This window comes from Xenopus tropicalis, chromosome 4, assembly GCF_000004195.4.
Source record: "Xenopus tropicalis strain Nigerian chromosome 4, UCB_Xtro_10.0, whole genome shotgun sequence".
In the NCBI taxonomy this organism is placed as follows: domain Eukaryota; kingdom Metazoa; phylum Chordata; class Amphibia; order Anura; family Pipidae; genus Xenopus; species Xenopus tropicalis.
The window spans coordinates 2,273,070-2,295,231 of record NC_030680.2 but is presented as its reverse complement, the minus strand read 5'-3'; the positions used below and the strand labels follow the sequence as shown (position 1 = coordinate 2,295,231).

General features: G+C 47.8%; 1 protein-coding gene across 7 annotated transcripts in view; it reads left to right on the top strand.

Annotated features, from left to right (window-relative positions):
* The first annotated feature begins 4,993 nt into the window (after positions 1 to 4,993).
* Positions 4,994 to 22,162, top strand: part of plekha7 (pleckstrin homology domain containing A7) — a 92,336-nt gene continuing 75,167 nt past the window's right edge. For 4 of the 7 annotated variants that reach the window (XM_031900358.1, XM_031900354.1, XM_031900356.1 and 1 more), the window contains exons 1-3: positions 4,995 to 5,187; positions 6,026 to 6,102; positions 9,260 to 9,317. In XM_031900358.1, the coding sequence (XP_031756218.1) occupies positions 5,105 to 5,187; positions 6,026 to 6,102; positions 9,260 to 9,317 (218 nt within the window). In that variant the 5' untranslated portion in view covers positions 4,995 to 5,104. Of the gene's footprint in view, positions 5,188 to 6,025; positions 6,103 to 9,259; positions 9,318 to 22,162 lie in introns of those variants that run through there. The other 3 variants (XM_031900352.1, XM_031900351.1, XM_031900360.1) reach the window with 2 other exon arrangements.

The window sequence follows — 22,162 nt, the reverse complement described above, 5'->3', positions numbered from 1 at the left end:
TTACCCCCCAGGGCTCCCTGCTGTACATTGTCTTGGCCTGCGGGGGGCGCTGTTCTGCTGCTTTCTATGCAACGGATTGGCTGTCTCTGCAAGGCGGGAAGTGGTATTGCTACCCAATGAATGAGGTGGTGAAGCCCATTCATTGTTTGCCTGACACAAAATGGTCTATTGAGTGCAGCAAGTGAAGCCACACAGAGCGCCGTCTGCTGGATGAAAGTGGTACAGCAGCAGATAGTGGCTTCTGAGGGATCTGGTTCCAAACTTGCCCCCCACCCCCCCAGCAGTGCCAGGATTCTCACCTACCCATTAACCCGCTAAATGCCAGTTGCCTATAGGCCGGCTGCGCTGTGTGGATAATAACTGCCCCGGGGCAGCAGCATTGGCACGAACACGTTGCACATTTAATTACTAATTTACACCGCTGTATCATTTCACTCATTAACTTTCACTTTAAATTGGGGATTCTCAGCCTCAGGTGCAGAACTACATTTCCCAGCATGCTCTGTAGGCTGGGAGTAAGGGAACGGCAAGTGGTAAGAAAACAGAGAGATAATAGATTTGCTCTTACAGTAGGACTCCTCCTGAAATCTGCCCCTGGGAGAGAATGGTCTGGGGCACATTCCTTGTTGCTCCCTCCAAATGCCCCACAAAATACAATAGTGCCACTCAGTGGGGGCAGTGGCAGAACCGTCTGGGAACATTCTACAGTCCCGTCCAGGGAGTCCAAGGTGACGTAGCAGGGATATACCAGGCATACAGTAAGGAGATGTGCCAGGGATATACCAGGCATACAGTAAGGAGATGTGCCAGGGATATACCAGGCATACAGTAAGGAGATGTGCCAGGGATATACCAGGCATACAGTAAGGAGATGTGCCAGGGATATACCAGGCATACAGTAAGGAGATGTGCCAGGGATATACCAGGCATACAGTAAGGAGATGTGCCAGGGATATACCAGGCATACAGTAAGGAGATGTGCCAGGGATATACCTGACATACAGTAAGGAGATGTGCCAGGGATATACCAAGCATACAGTAAGGAGATGTGCCAGGGATATACCAGGCATACAGTAAGGAGATGTGCCAGGGATATACCAGGCATACAGTAAGGAGATGTGCCAGGGATATACCAGGCATACAGTAAGGAGATGTGCAGGGATATACCTGACATACAGTAAGGAGATGTGCCAGGGATATACCAGGCATCCAGTAAGGAGATGGCCAGGGATATACCTGACATACAGTAAGGAGATGTGCCAGGGATATACCTGACATACAGTAAGGAGATGTGCCAGGGATATACCAGACATACAGTAAGGAGATTGTGCAGGGATATACCTGACATACAGTAAGGAATGTGCCAGGGATATACCAGACATACAGTAAGGAGAATGTGCCAGGGATATAACCAGACATACAGTAAGGAGATGTGCCAGGGATATACAGCATACAGTAAGGAGATGTGCAGGGATATACCAGGCATACAGTAAGGAGATGTGCCAGGGATATACTAGGCATACAGTAAGGAGATGTGCCAGGGATATACCAGGCATCCAGTAAGGAGATGTGCCAGGGATATACCAGACATACAGTAAGGAGATGTGCCAGGGATATACCAGGCATCCAGTAAGGAGATGTGCCAGGGATATACCAGGCATCCAGTAAGGAGAATGTTGCCAGTGGATATACCAACATACAGTAAGGAGATGTGCCAGGGATATACCAGACATACAGTAAGAGATGTGCCAGATATACCAGACATACAGTAAGGAGATGATGAACCAGAAGGGATATACCCAGACATACAGTAAGGAGATGTGCCAGGGATATACCAGGACATACAGTAAGGAGATGTGCCAGGGATATACCAGACATACAGTAAGGAGATGTGCAGGGATATACCAGACATACAGTAAGGAGATGTGCCAGGGATATACCAGACATACAGTAAGGAGATGTGCCAGGGATATACCAGACATACAGTAAGGAGATGTGCCAGGGATATACCAGACATACAGTAAGGAGATGTGCCAGGGATATACCAGACATACAGTAAGGAGATGTGCCAGGGATATACCAAGGCATCCAGTAAGGAGATGTGCCAGGGATATACCAGACATACAGTAAGGAGATGTGCCAGGGATATACCTGACATACAGTAAGGAGATGTGCCAGGGATATACCAGGCATACGAGTAAGGAGATGTGCCAGGGATATACCAGGCATACAGTAAGGAGATGTGCCAGGGAGTATACCAGGCATACAGTAAGGGAGATTGCCATGGATACCAGCATACAGTAAGGAGGCCAGGATATACCAGCATACAGTAAGGAGATGTGCCAGTATACCTGACATACATAAGGAGATGTGCCAGGGATATACCAGGCATACAGTAAGGAGATGTGCCAGGATATACCAGGCATACAGTAAAGGAGATGTGCCAGGATATACCAGGCATACAGTAAGGAGATGTGCCAGGGATATACCAGGCATACAGTAAGGAGATGTGCCAGGGATATACCTGACATACAGTAAGGAGATGTGCCAGGGATATACCAGGCATACAGTAAGGAGATGTGCCAGGGATATACCAGGCATACAGTAAGGAGATGTGCCAGGGATATACCTGACATACAGTAAGGAGATGTGCCAGGGATATACCTGACATACCAGTAAGGAGATGTGCCAGGGATATACCAGGCATACAGTAAGGAGATGTGCCAGGGATATACCTGACATACAGTAAGGAGGATGTGCCAGGATATACCAAGCATACAGTAAGGAGATGTGCCAGGGATATACCAGGCATCCAGTAAGGAGATGTGCCAGGGATATACCTGACATACAGTAAGGAGATGTGCCAGGGATATACCAGGCATCCAGTAAGGAGATGTGCCAGGGATATACCTGACATACAGTAAGGAGATGTGCCAGGGATATACCAGGCATCCAGTAAGGAGATGTGCCAGGGGATATACCAGGCATACAGTAAGGAGATGTGCCAGGGATATACCAGGCATCCAGTAAGGAGATGTGCCAGGGATATACCAGGCATACAGTAAGGAGATGTGCCAGGGATATACCAGGCATACAGTAAGGAGATGTGCCAGGGATATACCTGACATACAGTAAGAGATGTGCCAGGGATATACCAGGCATCCAGTAAGGAGATGTGCCAGGGATATACCAGGCATCCAGTAAGGAGATGTGCCAGGATATACCAGGCATACAGTAAGGAGATGTGCCAGGGATATACCAGGCATACAGTAAGGAGATGTGCCAGGGATATACCAGGCATACAGTAAGGAGATGTGCCAGGGATATACCAGGCATACAGTAAGGAGATGTGCCAGGGATATACCAGGCATACAGTAAGGAGATGTGCCAGGGATATAATACCTGACATACAGTAAGGAGATGTGCCAGGGATATACCAGGCATCCAGTAAGGAGATGTGCCAGGGATATACCAGGCATCCAGTAAGGAGATGTGCCAGGGATATACCAGGCATACAGTAAGGAGATGTGCCAGGGATATACCAGGCATACAGTAAGGAGATGTGCCAGGGATATACCAGGCATACAGTAAGGAGATGTGCCAGGGATATACCAGGCATACAGTAAGGAGATGTGCCAGGGATATACCAGGCATACAGTAAGGAGATGTGCCAGGGATATACCAGGCATACAGTAAGGAGATGTGCCAGGGATATACCTGACATACAGTAAGGAGATGTGCCAGGGATATACCAGGCATCCAGTAAGGAGATGTGCCAGGGATATACCAGGCATACAGTAAGGAGATGTGCCAGGGATATACCAGGCATCCAGTAAGGAGATGTGCCAGGGATATACCTGACATACAGTAAGGAGATGTGCCAGGGATATACCAGGCATCCAGTAAGGAGATGTGCCAGGGATATACCAGGCATACAGTAAGGAGATGTGCCAGGGATATACCAGACATACAGTAAGGAGATGTGCCAGGGATATACCAGACATACAGTAAGGAGATGTGCCAGGGATATACCAGGCATACAGTAAGGAGATGTGCCAGGGATATACCAGGCATACAGTAAGGAGATGTGCCAGGGATATACCAGGCATACAGTAAGGAGATGTGCCAGGGATATACCAGGCATACAGTAAGGAGATGTGCCAGGGATATACACTACAGTAGGAGATTGCCAGGATATACCAGGCATACAGAAGGAGATGTGCCAGGGATATACCAGGCATACAGTAAGGAGATGTGCCAGGGATATACCAGGCATACAGTAAGGAGATGTGCCAGGGATATACCAGGCATACAGTAAGGAGATGTGCCAGGGATATACCAGACATACAGTAAGGAGATGTGCCAGGGATATACCAGACATACAGTAAGGAGATGTGCCAGGGATAGAAGGTACAGCAGGAGGGAAAGATAAAAGGATAAATATTGGGGCTATAGGATCTATTTTGGCACAGTATTAGGAATATAAGTTCCAATAAAGAGATATATTGGGGTACAGTAGGGGAGATATAATACATATAATAAGGAGATATATCGGGTACAATGGGGGTATATAATACATATAATAAGGAGATATATTGGGTACAATGGAGGTATATAATACATATAATAAGGAGATATATCGGGGTATATAATACATATAATAAGGAGATATATTGGGTACAATGGGGGTATATAATACATATAATAAGGAGATATATCGGGGTATATAATACATATAATAAGGAGATATATCGGGGTATATAATACATATAATAAGGAGATATATCGGGGTATATAATACATATAATAAGGAGATATATCGGGGTATATAATACATATAATAATAACAATGAGGGAAGCGAAGGAATTCTCCTCACACCGCAAACTTCTCAGACTTTGTTCCCCAGTCACATGGCCGCGCCTCCCAGTCACATGGCCGCGCCTCCCAGTCACATGGCCGCGCCGCGCCACCTTTCCCAGTCGGAGTGCAGAGACGTGGGCGCGCCCCATTCTCCAGCCTGGGATGTAGGAGTACGCGCAGGGCAGGCACACAGAGAGAGCGGCCGGTGGCAGCGGTGGGTACGCGCGTCCCGGTGCCGCGGAGATGGCGGAGGCTGCGGGCGGGAGCTGCTTACCGGGCGGCTGGTCGTACGGAGTGTGCCGGGATGGGCGGGTCTTCTTCATAAAGTGAGTTCGGGGCAGCAGGTGGCACTGGGGCTGCTGGGACTTCGCTAACTTGTCTGGAACTAATCCCTACTCACTCACTAACTAATCCCTACTCACTCACTAACTAATCACTACTCACTCACTAACTAATCACTACTCATTCGCTAACTAATCCCTACTCACTCACTCACTAATCACTACTCATTCGCTAACTACTTACTAACTACTCATTCGCTAACTAATCCCTACTCACTCACTCACTAATCACTACTCATTCGCTAACTACTTACTAACTACTCATTCGCTAACTAATCCCTACTCACTCACTCACTAATCACTACTCATTCGCTAACTACTTACTAACTACTCATTCGCTAACTAATCCCTACTCACTCACTCACTAATCACTACTCATTCGCTAACTACTTACTAACTACTCATTCGCTAACTAATCCCTACTCACTCACTCACTAATCACTACTCATTCGCTAACTACTTACTAACTACTCATTCGCTAACTAATCCCTACTCACTCACTCACTAATCACTACTCATTCGCTAACTACTTACTAACTACTCATTCGCTAACTAATCCATACTCACTCACTCACTAACTACTTACTAACTACTCACTCACTAACTAACTAATTACTAACCACTCACTCACTAACTAATTACTAACTACTCACTCACTAACTAACCACTCACTCACTAACCACTCACTCACTAACCACTCACTCACTAACCACTCACTAACTTACTACTCACTCACTTACTAACCACTCACTAACCACTCACTCACTAACCACTCACTAACTACCCACCGACTGACCCCCCTGTCCCTCTGTTTCCCTCACAGTGACCGGAGCCGCAGCACCAGCTGGTTACATCCCCGCACCGGGGAACCCGTCAACTCCGGGCACATGATCCGCTCAGGTACTGACCCCCTGTCCCTCTATATATGCCCCTCCCCTGGTCACATGATCCGCTCAGGTACTGACCCCCTGTCCCTCTATATATGCCCCTCCCCTGGTCACGTGATCCGCTCAGGTACTGTACCCCCTGTCTCTATATATGCCCCTCCCCTGGTCACGTGATCCGCTCAGGTACTGACCCCCTGTCTGTATATATGCCCCTCCCCTGGTCACATGATCCGCTCAGGTACTGTACCCCCTGTCTCTATATATGCCCCTCCCCTGGTCACATGACCCACTCAGGTACTGACCCCCTGTCCCTCTATATATGCCCCTCCCCTGGTCACATGATCCGCTCAGGTACTGTACCCCCTGTCCCTCTATATATGCCCCTCCCCTGGTCACGTGATCCGCTCAGGTACTGTACCCCCTGTCCCTCTATATATGCCCCTCCCCTGGTCACATGATCCACTCAGGTACTGACCCCCTGTCCCTCTATATATGCCCCTCCCCTGGTCACGTGATCCGCTCAGGTACTGTACCCCCTGTCTCTATATATGCCCCTCCCCTGGTCACGTGATCCGCTCAGGTACTGACCCCCTGTCTGTATATATGCCCCTCTCCTGGTCACGTGATCCGCTCAGGTACTGTACCCCCTGTCTCTATATATGCCCCTCCCCTGGTCACGTGATCCGCTCAGGTACTGACCCCCTGTCTGTATATATGCCCCTCCCCTGGTCACGTGACCCGCTCAAGTACTGACCCCCTGTCTGTATATATGCCCCTCCCCTGTCACGTGACCCGCTCAGGTACTGACCCCCTGTCTCTATACATGCCCCTCCCTTGGTCACATGATCGGCTCAGGTACTTACCCCCCATGTATATATATACCCCTTCATATATCTAAACCCATATAGATACATATATGCTCATATACTGACCTCCCTATATATATCTGTCGGACTGGGGTACCGGGGGCCCCACTTGAGAACACCACCCCAGGGGCCCCCAAAACATAAATGTGCACCAGCCTGTGACCTTGCTATGTACATGGTAAGTGGGGCTGTCTCAACAAAATATGGGGCTTTAGGGGTTAAAAAAACTTGGTACCCCAAAATATGCACCTGGCACAGTACCAACGGTTTGATGCTTTTGCTCTTACCCGTTAGCCATAGTTGCCCAGACCTGCAAGGAAGGGACCACTGTAGCAAACAATTTGTAAACACATTAACCTTAGACCCACTAGTAAGATTAGTGCAGAAATGGGCAATTATAGTATTTACTGGAGATACCGGTAAGATCACTGCAGCAAATAGAGAATAAGCACATTAACCCCAGCCATGCCAGTAAGATCACTGCAGCAAATAGAGTATAAGCACATTAACCCCAGGCGTGCCAGTAAGATCACTGCTGCAAATAGAGTATAAGCACCTTAACCCCATGCGTGCCAGTAAGATCACTGATGCAAATAGAGTATAAGCACCTTAACCCCAGGCGTGCCAGTAAGATCACTGCAGCAAATGAATCATGAGTATATTAACCCCAGGTGTGCCAGTAAGATCACTGCAGCAAATAGAGAATTTGCACATTAACCCCAGGCGTGCCAGTAAGATCACTGCAAGAAATGGACATATTAACCCCAGACACACTTGTAAGATTACTGCAGATCAAAAGCTTTAACTTACCGACCCCATGGAAGCAGAACTTGCTATAAATTTAATAAGTTATATAAACTTACCCCTACTACATATAGCTAACCCCTATACATGCCCACCCCTATATATATATATATATATATAAATACCCCTCCCCTGGTAACATGATTTGCTCAGATAATGACCCCCAATTTATACCCACTCCTTATATATATATATATAAATACACAAGAACGATATAAATATCCTGTAAAATATATCCTTATAAAAGGTGACTAACGATGTAATCAGTTATTAATGGGGCTTAATGGTGTCATTTTGAGTCACATGACTCGCTGAAATGCGTTATAATAATATATAATAGTAATAATAGTATATAGTAATAATAACATATAATAGTGTAAGGAGTGGTGCAATATGAAGGGTTTTGCTGCTGTAACTGCCCCAGCCCTTCCGGGAAGGTTCCCACAGTCGCTTCCATTCAGTGAGTAGGGAACTGATATTGGGGTTCAGGCCTGACTCACAGTCAGGGTTCCAATTTAGGGGTTCACTTGGGTTGAGGTCAGGTCAGCCTTTTAACCTGGGGGCCTTTATATTCCCAGAGAGGCAGAACAGGGGGGCAATTAATCCCACAGCCACATACACAGAGTCAGTAAAAGGGGGAGGAGCTTGAGGAAAGTGTGAGAAGCTGAAAGTTCCTTTTCATATTAACTTCCCCTTTACTCTGTATTGGGAAGTCGTCAGTCTCGTGCCAGTACCTTCTGCTTAGGGTTTGTTTCCTAAATCTGGGCCCAGGAGCAGGACCTCGGCCAGTCATTGGGTCGCCTCGTCCTCTGGTACTTAGGGTCCCGGTAGGGCCCCCCCTTGTTAACCTTGGCGCCCCACATTTTACTCCCAGCATCATTGATTTGCTTTCTCTCTCTCTCAGTACCCCGGACTCCTGCCTGATGGATATCCCCCCGCCCTGGCCCACATGTTAATGTCCCATGTGTTTGGGGGGGCTTGCACTGCCGGTTCTGACTAGTCGCAGTATTCAGTTCCGACCCAGCTGAGACTTCCATCCCCACAATGCCTTGCATGTTCTGTCAATCATAGATGTGTGCAAGGCATGGTGGGAATTGGAGTCTTGGCTTAGGGAGAGCTGTTTTGATCTGCTGTATGTAGTCAGAACCAGCAGTGCAGAGAATAGCCAATACCCATTACTGTATATTGGGAAGTTGCTTAGAAAGATATTTTGTTTCAGGTGGCGGGAGGCAGCGGTGCCACCGGGCACAGGCCCGATTGCTGGTATAGCTGCCCACTGCCAGTCTGTATTCGGCTAATTTCTCTCTGTAGGGCAGCAGCAGTGCAGTGTCTCATTCTGGAATGTAATAATGTAACAGTCACTTTGCTTACTAAGCCATTAATAGCAGTTACATAGAATTATCCGTGACCAGTGAGGACAGATATATGGTCGGGCCCCGTATACCTGTGTATATATATATATATATTTGGGGCACTTACGTGTCTCTGCTTCCGTTCCAGATCTGCCCCGAGGGTGGGAAGAGGGCTTCACGGAGGAAGGAGCCAGCTACTTCATAGAGTGAGTACTGACGCCCTGGCACTGCCCGCCATGCTTTATCTGACTGCTGCCCGAGGGTTTATAGTTGGCACGGGGTGAGCCTTTGCTCATTGATCCTCGCACGTTGTGCTTGGGGGTGAAATCACTTGCACTTACATGTGTGTAAGTGACAGTCTCTTGCTGCAGTTGGGAATCTCAGGGTGATAGGAGAGAGTGAGTGCAGTCTCCTGTAATGACTCCCATGGGGGGGTCCGGCACCCAGGAGGGTGATACCAACTGCACCTCAGGCTGGGGGTTATTCTATTGTTTGTATTGTATGGGTCTCTCTGATTTACAGGCCATTAGCTAATGGGGTGCAGTGGGGTTATTGGGGCTGATACCGACTGCACCTCAGGCTGGGGGTTATTTTATTGTTTGTACTTGTGGGTCTCTCTGACTCACTGGCATTAGATAAAGGGGTGCAGTGGGGATATGGGGGGGCTGTGGGGGGCAGATGAATGGGAGGGTCTGTGCGACTCTCGTATAAAGGAAAGTATCTGCTCTGTGATTGGGGCGTCGCTCCGGGATGTTTATATTAGATTTGCATATATGAATATTTTATCTCTAATTGCATCGCTGCTTTCTCTGTGCCATTGGGCAGATCCCTCTGTCTCTTTCCCTGAGAGATGTCGGGTGTCACATAGAGAGCTATGCATCGTGCCTGCGCTCTAATTAAGCACGGGGGAGAGCTGGAATGGGCCGATTGCCCCTTGGGTTCTAGAGCCCCCCCGTGGTTACCCTGGTGCTCAGGCTCTTGTGTTTGTTCCTTTAATAAACTGCATTAAAGGGGAACTTTCCCTGCACGACTATAGCAACACTGCGCGTTATTGGCAGGGGATTTCCTAGTGCCAGGCAACCGGGACAGGAGAGGCCGCGTTTGTTTGCTTTTGGGGCTTGTGGTTGTGTCGCAAGGGAAAGGGCAGTGGCGCTGGGAGTGCTGGGTGCAGGGAGTCTGGGTGCTGGGAGTGCAGGGAGTGCTGGGAGTGCTGGGTGCTGGGAGTGCAGGGAGTGCTGGGTGTGCTGGGTGCTGGGAGTGCTGAGTGTGCTGGGAGTGCTGGGTGCTGGGAGTGCTGGGTGCTGGGAGTGCTGGGTGCTGGGAGTGCTGGGTGTGCTGGGAGTGCTGGGAGTGCTGGGTGCAGGGAGTGCTGGGTGCAGGGAGTGCTGGGTGCTGGGAGTGCTGGGTGCAGGGAGTGCTGGGTGCTGGGAGTGCTGGGAGTGCTGGGTGCTTGGAGTGCTGGGTGCAGGGAGTGCTGGGTGCAGGGAGTGCTGGGTGCGCTGGGAGCTGGGAGTGCAGGGAGTGCTGGGTGCTGGGAGTGCTGGGTGCAGGGAGTGCTGGGAGTCTGGGTGCTGGGAGTGCAGGGAGTCTGGGTGCTGGGAGTGCTGGGTGCTGCGAGTCTGGGTGCTGGGAGTGCTGGAAGTGCAGGGAGTGCAGGGAGTGCAGGGAGTGCTGGGAGTCTGGGTGCTGGGAGTGCTGGGAGTCTGGGTGCTGGGAGTCTGGGTGCTGGGAGTGCTGGAAGTGCAGGGGGTGCTGGGAGTGCTGGGCCTCCGGGCTCCTCTCTCCATGGAACTTTCCCTTGCCAGACTCGTGTGTCCGTGATGAATAATTCAGGCGGCTCGTCCGGGGCCCCTCCCTCCAGCCGTAGCTTTGGCCGGCCAATTACTCTCTTATACATTCACTTTGCACATTTAATGGGGATTTTATACCAGTAAACATATTGGTTTAAAGGGGAAGTAGCACCAATATATGAAATACCTTAAATGCACTTTCTCTGGGGCTCAGGGAACATGGGCTCTGCTGGAAATGTTCTTTTGTTGGGGGAAAGCGATTGTGCGATTCTCGCGCCTTTACCCGGCGTCGCTGGAACGGGGAGCGGGAATGGAACGCGGGGGTTCATGAAACAGAACATTTAGATATTTATACGTCTCCTGCAAATTGGGCCAATTGGGCCCCCAGGGGCTGGTTATTTACTGCCTGATGGGTAATAATGGGTCGCTGGGTCATTATTGCCCCATGGTGCACTTACCAGTCTTACCTGTACGTGCCTACCTGTATGTCTGTATGTACCTACCTATAAATACCTACCTGTATATACTTACCTGTATGTACCTACCTGTATATACTTACCTGTAAGTACCTACTTGTATGTCTGTATTTACCAACCTGTGCATACCTACCTTTATATACCTACCTGTATGTACCTACCTTTATATACCTACCTGTATGTACCTACCTTTATATACCTACCTGTATATACTTACCTGTATGTACCTACCTGTATGTACTTACCTGTATGTACCTACCTGTGCATACCTACCATATGTACCCACTTGTATATACCTACCTGTACATAACAACCTTTATATATCTACCTTATATACCTACTTATAAATACCTACCTGCATGTACCTACCTGTTGTACCTACCTGTATATAGTGCACTGAATAGTTCAGACAAAGGTTTTTGCCAGTACTAGAAAGGAATAACTGATTTTTACAAAGTTTAACTTTTCCTTTTATTTCAAGCCCCTATTGTTTGTGACCCTGGGGAGTCATTTCACCTTGGCAGTGGGGGGGGGGGGGGGGGGGGGGGGTGCCGCTCTGTATTCCCTGCCCAGTCGGTACATAGTGATAGGAGCCCGGTTATCAGCACCGACACTCCCAGAGTACACACGCAGCACCCATACTGTGCCAGGCCATTAAATAGTTAATGTTTGGCAAATGTGCAAGGAATGGCACTGGCGGGTGTGACCTTTCTCCTGGGAGGGGAAACTATAAACCTTCCTCGCTTTCTGCCCCCGGGGACCAAGGTGGCTCTAATGAGATTCTCCCTTTGTACTCATCTCCTTAATGTCACCACCTGGGGGTTCCCCAATGCGCTGATTTCTTTCTATCGATCCGGTCCATGAGTCGCTTGTCTGGGATTCCCCGGCGCTCGCTGTGTATTTGGAGCAGGAGGGTTCCTAATGGAGGCGCTGTTGTTGAAATGTGCCGGAAGCAGAGGGGCATTAGAACTCACTGGCACTGCCATTATATCTGCATTATGGCAACCGGGGCAACTGCCCTGTGATCCGGGCCCGGGGGAACGGCTAGGGAATCTCTGCCTGTCTGTGCCGAGATTGGGCCGGGGGCACACAGACCATCTATCTATCATCTATCTATCTATCATCTATCATCTATCTATCTATCATCTATCTATCTATCTATCCATCTATCATCTATCTATTTATCTATCTATCATCTATCTATCTATCTATCTATCTATCATCTATCTATCTAATCTATCCATCATCTATCTATCATCTATCTATCTATCTAATCTATCATCTATCATCTATCTATCTAATCTATCTATCATCTATCTATCATCTATCTATCTAAACTATCCATCATCTATCTATCTATCATCTATCTATCTATCTATCCATTATCTATCTATCTATCTATCTATCTATCTAATCTATCTATCATCTATCTATCTATCATCTATCTATCTAATCTATCCATCATCTATCTATCTATCTATCTATCTATCTATCTATCTATCTATCTATCATCTATCTATCATCTATCTATCTATCCATTATCTATCTATCTATCATCTATCTATCTGTCTATCATCTATCTATCGATCTATCTCTCTATCAGTCTGTCCATCTATCTATCTATCTATCTATCTATCTATCAATCATCTATCTATCTGTCTATCATCTATCAGTCTCTCAGTCTCTCAGTCTGTCTATCTATCTATCTATCTATCTATCTATCTATCTATCTATCTATCTATCTATCAGTCTATCAGTCTATCAGTCTATCAGTCTATCAGTCTATCAGTCTATCTGTCTATCTATCTATCTATCTATCTATCTATCTATCTATCTATCTATCTATCTCTATCTGTGTATTGTCTGGGCTCCCAGATAATAATGGGGGGCTATCTCCCCCCTGACACAGTGCCTCCCATCCAACATGAGTGACAGGGGGTGATTAATCCATCACAGTTGATGTTGGGGGGGGGGGCAATAGGCAGGAGTTCATGGGTTAAACTGGGTCCCTTGTCACCCAATGTGCAGCTCATTATGCGGGGCCCCTGCCCAATGGATTGCCGGCTGGTCCGTACAAACCCAATCTCCCCCATGAGCGGTTCTGTAGCTGTTCCAGTTAGTGGGTTGCGGTGCCCGGCGCCTGTACAGTCGGTGCCAATGGGCATTTCATGGGGCAGGAGATTTATAGGCGCCGGGAGCTGCTGACATTTAACATCAGACGTGAGCAGGCGGCGGTTGCTAGGGAAGCGGTTACGTTGGTGACGCTGGGGTACACTCAGCGCCGGTTGCCTCTCAATCATTTTAATTAGGAGAAACCATCTGCTCCGCTCGGAGCCGGCCCGGTATATTTATCCGCGGAACAACATGTTCCCATCACTTCTGCACTCGCCTTCTCTCCTGGGGGGCCCCTAGCCCTTTGTTTTATCCATTTGGCCCAACTCCGGGTCCCCCCAATGCTGAAATGGAATCCCCATTGGCAGAATGACATTTGGGCCACTTATGGGGGTCCGGCATTTTTAGGGTCCGGATTTTGTTTGGCAGAACCCTAATGAGGCAGATTTAGGGGCGCACCACTTTTTTCCCATAGTTCCCCAGGGTACTGCCATCTCCCTAGGGCTTATTGGACAGGAGGCACATTAAGAGTTAATGAATGGGAGGGGCTTACTAGAAGCAACCTATAGCCACTGTAATATTGCCCTCCAATAGAAAACTGTCATTACAATGAGGTGGATTAATATGATTATTATCTGTAAAGGGGTTATGGTTTACCCTTTATTCTGAGACAATTTGCAATTGGTCTTTATTTTTTTATTATTTGTAGTTTTTTTAGTTATTTCATTTTCAGTTTTCCAGCTTGGAGTTTCAGCAGCTATTTGGTTGCTAGGGTCCATGTTACCTTAGCGACCATTCAGTGGTTTGGACGAGAGGCAGGTATATGAATAGGGGAGGGGCTGAATAGAAAGATAAGGAATAAAAAGTACAAAAGTAACAATAAAACTGGAGCCTCACAGAGCAATAGGGTTTGGCTGCCGGGGTCAGTGACCCCCATTTGAAAGCTGCAAAGAGGCAGAAGAAGAAGGCAAATAATTCAAAAACTATAAAAAATAAATAATGAAGACCAATTGAAAAGTTGCTAGGAATAGGCCATTCTATAACATACTAATACTTCACCTTCCCCTTTAATTCTGAGCCAGTTCTTGGGGGGCTGAATTGATTCACACACTTTCAGGTTCTACTGAGAATCCCAAGTCCTGGGGGGGGGTAGGGGGTACAAACAGACGCGCATTCCATCTGCTGTATTTATTTAAAGGGAACAAAGGCAGAAAGTGTTGTTTTTAGCAGAAGGGAAAGGCAGGAAACAATAGGGGGAGGGTGGGGCCGGCGCACAGGTGGCCTCATCTATAGGCGCATACGGACCCCTATTTATATATATAGAGCCGCCTCGTTAGCAGAGACATATTTTCATTTGCACTTTTTTAATTATTTAGCTTTTGTGTTCAGCCGCTCTCCAATTTGGAATTTTGGCAGCTATCTGGTTGCTAGGCTCCAGTTTCACCTAGCAACCAGGCAGTGGTTTGGAAGAGAGGAAGGAATATGAATAGAGAAGGGTCTATAAAGTAATAAAAAGTAACAATAACAATAAAACTGGAGCCTCACAGAGCAATAGGGTTTGGCTGCCGGGGTCAGCGACCCCCATTTGAAAGCTGCAAAGAGGCAGAAGAAGGGAAATAATTCAATAATAAATAATGAAGACCAATTGAAACATTGTAAAGAATAGGGGGGCAGATCCGGCTCATCATTTCCCACACACTTGCCCAGTTGCCAGACTATCAAATACAGAAGCCTAATTTGCTTATATTTATACTTGGCCCCCCAAGGATTCGGCTGGATTTGGGGGTCCCTAATACTTTCTATTCCCTTGGCACAGAGATTTCGGCTTATGTGCCGCCCAGAAGGCTCCCGTAGCCCAGGGCTCCCCGGCTCTTTCCCATCGGGGTGCCCTATACCCACAGCAAGTGGCCAATCATTGCCGTTGGGATCCCAGCTCTGGGATTGGCTCATTCGTTCCCCCCGTCGGGGTTGCCGCGCCGCGGTGTAAAGCAGCCGTTGGTGCCGCGGATGAAAGCTGGGGGGCACATACCAATGTCATGACAACTTGGTTTTGCTTTAATGGGGCTGCAGGCAGCGTGTTGGAGGCGCACAATAGGGCCACTGTTAGCCGCCTCGGCACAATGCCGTCTAATTGATCTCTCACTCCGGCCCCGCGCTGAAAGGGACTGAATGTTGTTGGGGTATAAATTACGTGGGAATCTCGGGCACGGCCAGCCCCCTCCCTCTATATGTTACCCTAACCTTTCTGTTATCGGACAAAACAACCAATCAGATTCACTTGCCTGGGCCCAAGAACCGCTTGCCCACTAGCCCAGCCGGTGTGAGTAAATCCGGCTCCCTGTTCTCTGTTCCTGCAATTGGAGTTGGGAGCAATAAGCACAGTTTCCCAGCACTGAACAAGTCTGTCCCTTTATCCCCATGTCTGATTCCTGTGCCATATAATGACGGGAAAATGCCATCATTATCTCTATATGTAAGGTACCAGCAAGGGGCCTGACACAGGGAATCAGCATTCTCATTGGTCACTTCTCTTGCATCTATAATGAAGGGAAAATGCCATCATTATTTCTATATGTAAGGTACCAGCAAGGGGCCTGACACAGGGAATCAGCATTCTCATTGGTCACTTCTCCTGCATCTATAATGAAGTTATTTATCAGTAGAATTCTCACTGGTGAATTTTCTTGCATCTATAATTAAGTTTTTTGGCAACTTCTATAGCAAAACTAGGGGGCAACATCATGGCTGGGTTTATATGCCCTTTAAAACCAGGAGCGACGGAATCCTTCAGTTCGGGGATTACTTTGCCTTTATAAACATCCTGTAGGAATTTGCATGGGAAATATATTTATCTCTAATTTGAATTATTATATTAATATTTCCTCTCTGGCTTCAGACCAGTGACGTCCCAGTGACACCCCAAGCGGCTGCGCCCCAGACAGACGGGCAAACACCGGCCACCGGGACCCTGAATGCTCTTCTCTGTTAAAGGGGAAGTTCACCATAAAATGAACTTTTAGTAGGATGGAGCCTGTGATATTCTGAGACAATTTGCAGTTGAAATTCATTTTTTATTATTTGTTGTTTTTTTGTTCAGCAGCTTTTCAGATTGTAAATTTAGCACATATCTGGTTGCTAGGCTCTAATTACTTTAGCAACCAAGCAGTGGTTTGAATGAGGGACTGGTATGTGATTCAGAGAGGGACTGAATAGAAAGATAAGTAATAAAAATTAACAATAACAATAAAACTGGAGCCTCACAGTGCTTCCCATTCTGTGACATACTAAGGATTAACTTAAAGGGGAACTACAGTGAAAAGAACGGGTCTGTTCTATAAATGATAGATGGATAGATGATAGATAGATAGATAGATAGATACATGATAGATAGATAGATACATGATATATAGATGATTGATAGATAGATAGATACATGCTAGATAGATAGATAGATAAATAGATAGATACATGCTAGATAGATAGACAGACAGACAGATAGATGGATATATAGATGATAGATAGATACATAATAGATAGATAGATACATGATAGATGATAGATAGACAGACAGACAGATAGATAGATAGATAGATAGATGATAAATAGATACATGATAGATAGATGGATAGATAGATGATAGATAGATATATAGATAAATAGATACATGATAGATAGATAGATAGATAAATGATAGATAGATAGACAGACAGACAGATAGATAGATACATGATAGATAGATGATAAATAGATAGACAGACAGATTGATGATAGATAGATAGATAGACAGACAGATAGATAGATAATAGATAGATAGATAGATAATAGATAGATAGATCAACCCCCACCCTGGGGCCCATGACAGGGAAGTGAGTGCAGAGGGAACCCACCCTGCCCGGCTAATGAGCAGTCTCTGCACTCTGAGCCCCTCACTGTCTCTGGTTCCGGCACCGGCCGATCATGGCTAAGTGAAGACCAATGTGCAATCTCGGCACAGACAGGCAGGGATTCCCCCGGGCCCGGATCACAGGGCAGTTGCCCCGGTTGCCGTAATGCAGATATATTGGCAGTGCCAGTGAGTTCTAATGCCCCTCTGCCCCCCGACGCACCTCTATCTGTGTGAGGGGAGAGCCCCCCGGGGCTGCAGGTCCCCACCTCCAACTTCCAACCTGCAGCCTGATCCATAGGAGCTCACACTCTCTCCCGACTGCGCTGCAATGACGGTGATTTCTCTTCTACTAATTCAGCATTTGGATCTGATTTAACTTCTGGCTGCACTCACAGCAGTGATAGAAACGGGGCCCAATCAGTATCTGGGGCTGCGAGTGTTGGTTCTGAACCATTTGCCGTGCGTGACACTCTAATAAACATTCAGTGTAGCATTTAATGAGCCCCTGTCCCACATTCCTGCTAAATGGGGCATTTTATAGCTGATACACTAGCAACTCAACCGATGTTCCTGCTGAACTGTGCTTAGTACTGGGGAATCCCTATGTGCCATAGTTTTATGGTATCTCTCTGTACAGGCTATGGGCAAACTTAGGGGGCTGTTCCTGCTGAATTGTGCTTAGTACTGGGGAATCCCTTTGTGCCATAGTTTTATGGTATCTCTCTGTACAGGCTATGAGCAAACTTAGGGGGCTGTTCCTGCTGAATTGTGCTTAGTACAGGGGAATCCCTATGTGCCATAGTTTTATGGTATCTCTCTGTACAGGCTATGAGCAAACTTAGGGGCTGTTCCTGCTGAATTGTGCTTAGTACAGGGGAATCCCTATGTGCCATAGTTTTATGGTATCTCTCTGTACAGGCTATGGGCAAACTTAGGGGGCTGTTCCTGCTGAATTGTGCTTAGTACAGGGGAATCCCTATGCGCCATAGTTTTATGATATCTCTCTGTACAGGCTATGGGCAAACTTAGGGGGCTGTTCCTGCTGAATTGTGCTTAGTACAGGGGAATCCCTATGTGCCATAGTTTTATGGTATCTCTCTGTACAGGCTATGGGCAAACTTAGGGGGCTGTTCCTGCTGAATTGTGCTTAGTACAGGGGAATCCCTATGTGCCATAGTTTTATGGTATCTCTCTGTACAGGCTATGAGCAAACTTAGGGGGCTGTTCCTGCTGAACTGTGCTAGTAGGAAGGAGAAGCAATAGAGGGAACTGATCCTCTATTTATATAGTTTATATTCCCATTAGACCCAGGGGCAGTTGAGAAGAACCAATTATATCAGTTTATTTAGTGATTGTGTCGCACATTGATCATTGCAGCTGTAGCTTCTCATGGCTGTGGGCCCCCCCCCCGCTGCGCATGGAACTGGCAGGAGAGGGGCCCCTGGGGCCCTCGGCTGCTCCTGAATCTGCTCGATATGAGACGCGGCACTTACCCTGACAGTGATAATAAGAAACACACAGAGAGTTTAGCAAATGATTTTGTTATACCAGAAAGTGCCGGTTAGGGTTAACTTCCCCTTTAAAGCTGAGTGAATGTGCATTGTTGGAGGTGCAGCTGTGGGGCCGGGGTGGGTGGGGGGTACCTGCCTGTGCACGTGGGGCTGTACAGGGGCAGCCAAGCGTGGGGGCCGCTGACGTTGATGCTCAGTACAATGCGTTTCTATTCATTCATATGGAAGTTTTTGCTCCTCATTTCCCAGGAATGCCCCAGTCGCGTGCCGCCTTCCTGCCCCGGCCCCCCCCATAAGCCCTGCCCCTCCCACAATGCACTGGGAGGCAGGTGAGAAGCAGTCACGCAGAACTGTATCTTGTGCACTTTGCTAATTCTTTCCTATTAACGGAGCAAGTTCTTTCCTGTATCCAACCCCCCCCCCCCAGTAATTACCCGCACATTGTCTGTACTGGGGCAGTTGGCTTTGGCTACTATACTCCCACCTAATGATATTGTCACAGAGCATTACTGTGTGCCCAGAACATTCCTTCTCTGTATATTTGTATTTATACATATGGGTAGGGGGTGCCATAGTGTTTCCCTTAGACAGTACAGTATGGGGGTACAGCTTATTGTGTGCCCAGAGCATTCCTTCTCTGTATATTTGTATTTATACATATGGGTAGGGGGTGCCATAGTGTTTCCCTTAGACAGTACAGTATGGGGGTACAGCTTATTGTGTGCCCAGAGCATTCCTTCTCTGTATATTTGTATTTATACATATGGGTAGGAGGTGCCATAGTGTTTCCCTTAGACAGTACAGTATGGGGGTACAGCTTATTGTGTGCCCAGAACATTCCTTCTCTGTATATTTGTATTTATACATATGGGTAGGGGGTGCCATAGGGTTTCCCTTAGACAGTACAGTATGGGGGTACAGCTTATTGTGTGCCCAGAACATTCCTTCTCTGTATATTTGTATTTATACATATGGGTAGGGGGTGCCATAGTGTTTCCCTTAGACAGTACAGTATGGGGGTACAGCTTATTGTGTGCCCAGAACATTCCTTCTCTGTATATTTGTATTTATACATATGGGTAGGGGGTGCCATAGTGTTTCCCTTAGACAGTACAGTATGGGGGTACAGCTTATTGTGTGCCCAGAACATTCCCTCTCTGTATATTTGTATTTATACATATGGGTAGGGGGTGCCATAGTGTTTCCCTTAGACAGTACAGTATGGGGGTACAGCTTATTGTGTGCCCAGAACATCCTTCTCTGTATATTTGTATTTATACATATGGGTAGGGGGTGCCATAGTGTTTCCCTTAGACAGTACAGTATGGGGGTACAGCTTATTGTGTGCCCAGAACATTCCCTCTCTGTATATTTGTATTTATACAAATGGGTAGGAGGTGCCATAGTGTTTCCCTTAGACAGTACAGTATGGGGGTACAGCTTATTGTGTGCCCAGAACATTCCCTCTCTGTATATTTGTATTTATACATATGGGTAGGAGGTGCCATAGTGTTTCCCTTAGACAGTACAGTATGGGGGTACAGCTTATTGTGTGCCCAGAACATTCCCTCTCTGTATATTTGTATTTATACATATGGGTAGGAGGTGCCATAGTGTTTCCCTTAGACAGTACAGTATGGGGGTACAGCTTATTGTGTGCCCAGAACATTCCCTCTCTGTATATTTGTATTTATACATATGGGGGAGGGATATTATTCGGTATAACAGGGATAAATTAGAAATATCTGTTTAATAGGATTTGATCCCAGACAATTAATCTTGTTCCCCTAACGACACAGACCTAACGAGCGCAGATAAGGGGGGTACTTGGGGGTATTATGGCTCATTGTGCAGAATGAGACCAGTTACCAGCATTTAAGCGCAGCTCGTGGCTCCGTTCCAGGCTCATTGATTTGCTGCTCTGCGGAGCGTTTACCCCCTGACTTGTTTATTGCAGGAGATGCCGCCGCATGTCCCATTCGCTGAGAAATTACAGCTCTGTTACTTCTGGGCGAGAGGGGGAAATACGGAGGCAATTGAGAGATACGATTATCTTATTGGCCATTATGGGTCACTTACAGGGCTTTACCGTTGCTATTCTGTCTTCCCTTCCTTTCAAAGAGCCCAGGGTATTACCCCAGCGCAGCACTGAAATCACAACACTATCAGGGTTTTATGGGTGACAGATCCTGCAAACCAATTGAATTGCCCTTTATGAGGAGGTGAGCAGGAACCTTGACTCTGGGATGGCAGTGAATGGGATTTACAGCAAAGTGAACTTTATGCATTCTGCCCAATGGGCCCCAGGGATACAGGGAAGTGGGCTTTGTGCATTCTGCCCAATGGGCCCCAGGGATACAGGGAAGTGGGCTTTGTGCATTCTGCCCAATGGGCCCCAGGGATACAGGGAAGTGGGCTTTATGCATTCTGCCCAATGGGCCCCAGGGATACAGGGAAGTGGGCTTTGTGCATTCTGCCCAATGGGCCCCAGGGATACAGGGAAGTGGGCTTTGTGCATTCTGCCCAGTGGGCCCCAGGCAAAGGGGTAGGCACAGGGCTTGGCACGAGGGTTGGCACAAGGGTGGGCAGAGGGCTCGGCACAGGGGTGGCACGGGTGGGCACAGGGCTCGGCACAGGGATAGGCACAGGGATAGGCACATGGATAGGCACAGGGGTGGCACAGGGCTCGGCACAGGGCTTGGCACAGGGGTGGCACAGGGGTAGGCACAGAGCTTATCTTGGGTAGGCATGGGCCTTGCCACAGGGCTTGGCACAGGGCTAGGCACAGGGGTGGGCACAGGGGTGGCACAGGGGTAGGCACAGAGCTTATCTTGGGTAGGCATGAGCCTTGCCACAGGGCTTGGCACAGGGGTGGGCACAGGGCTCGGCACAGGGGTGGGCAGAGGGCTAGGCACAGGGGTGGGCAGAGGGCTTGGCACAGAGCTTATCTCGGGTAGGCATGGGCCTTGCCACAGGGCTTGGAACAGGGCTAGGCACAGGGGTGGGCAGAGGGCTTGGCACAGAGCTTATCTCAGGTAGGCATGGGCCTTATCACAGGGGTAGTGCGGCCAATTGGCTGGTCTGTAATACGGAGGCTCAGATGTTCCCTATTGGGAATCCCTAGGGGCCAGGAAATATCTGTCAGCACTAAGTGCCTGCACGCCTGTCAGTTGCACAGATCATTTGCACTGTGCCCCCCCGGGGGTCTCTCTGTAGGGAATCCTAGTGCAGCGCTGGGGCTGTGGGGCACAAAGCAGCATTGAGAGAGAATTCCTC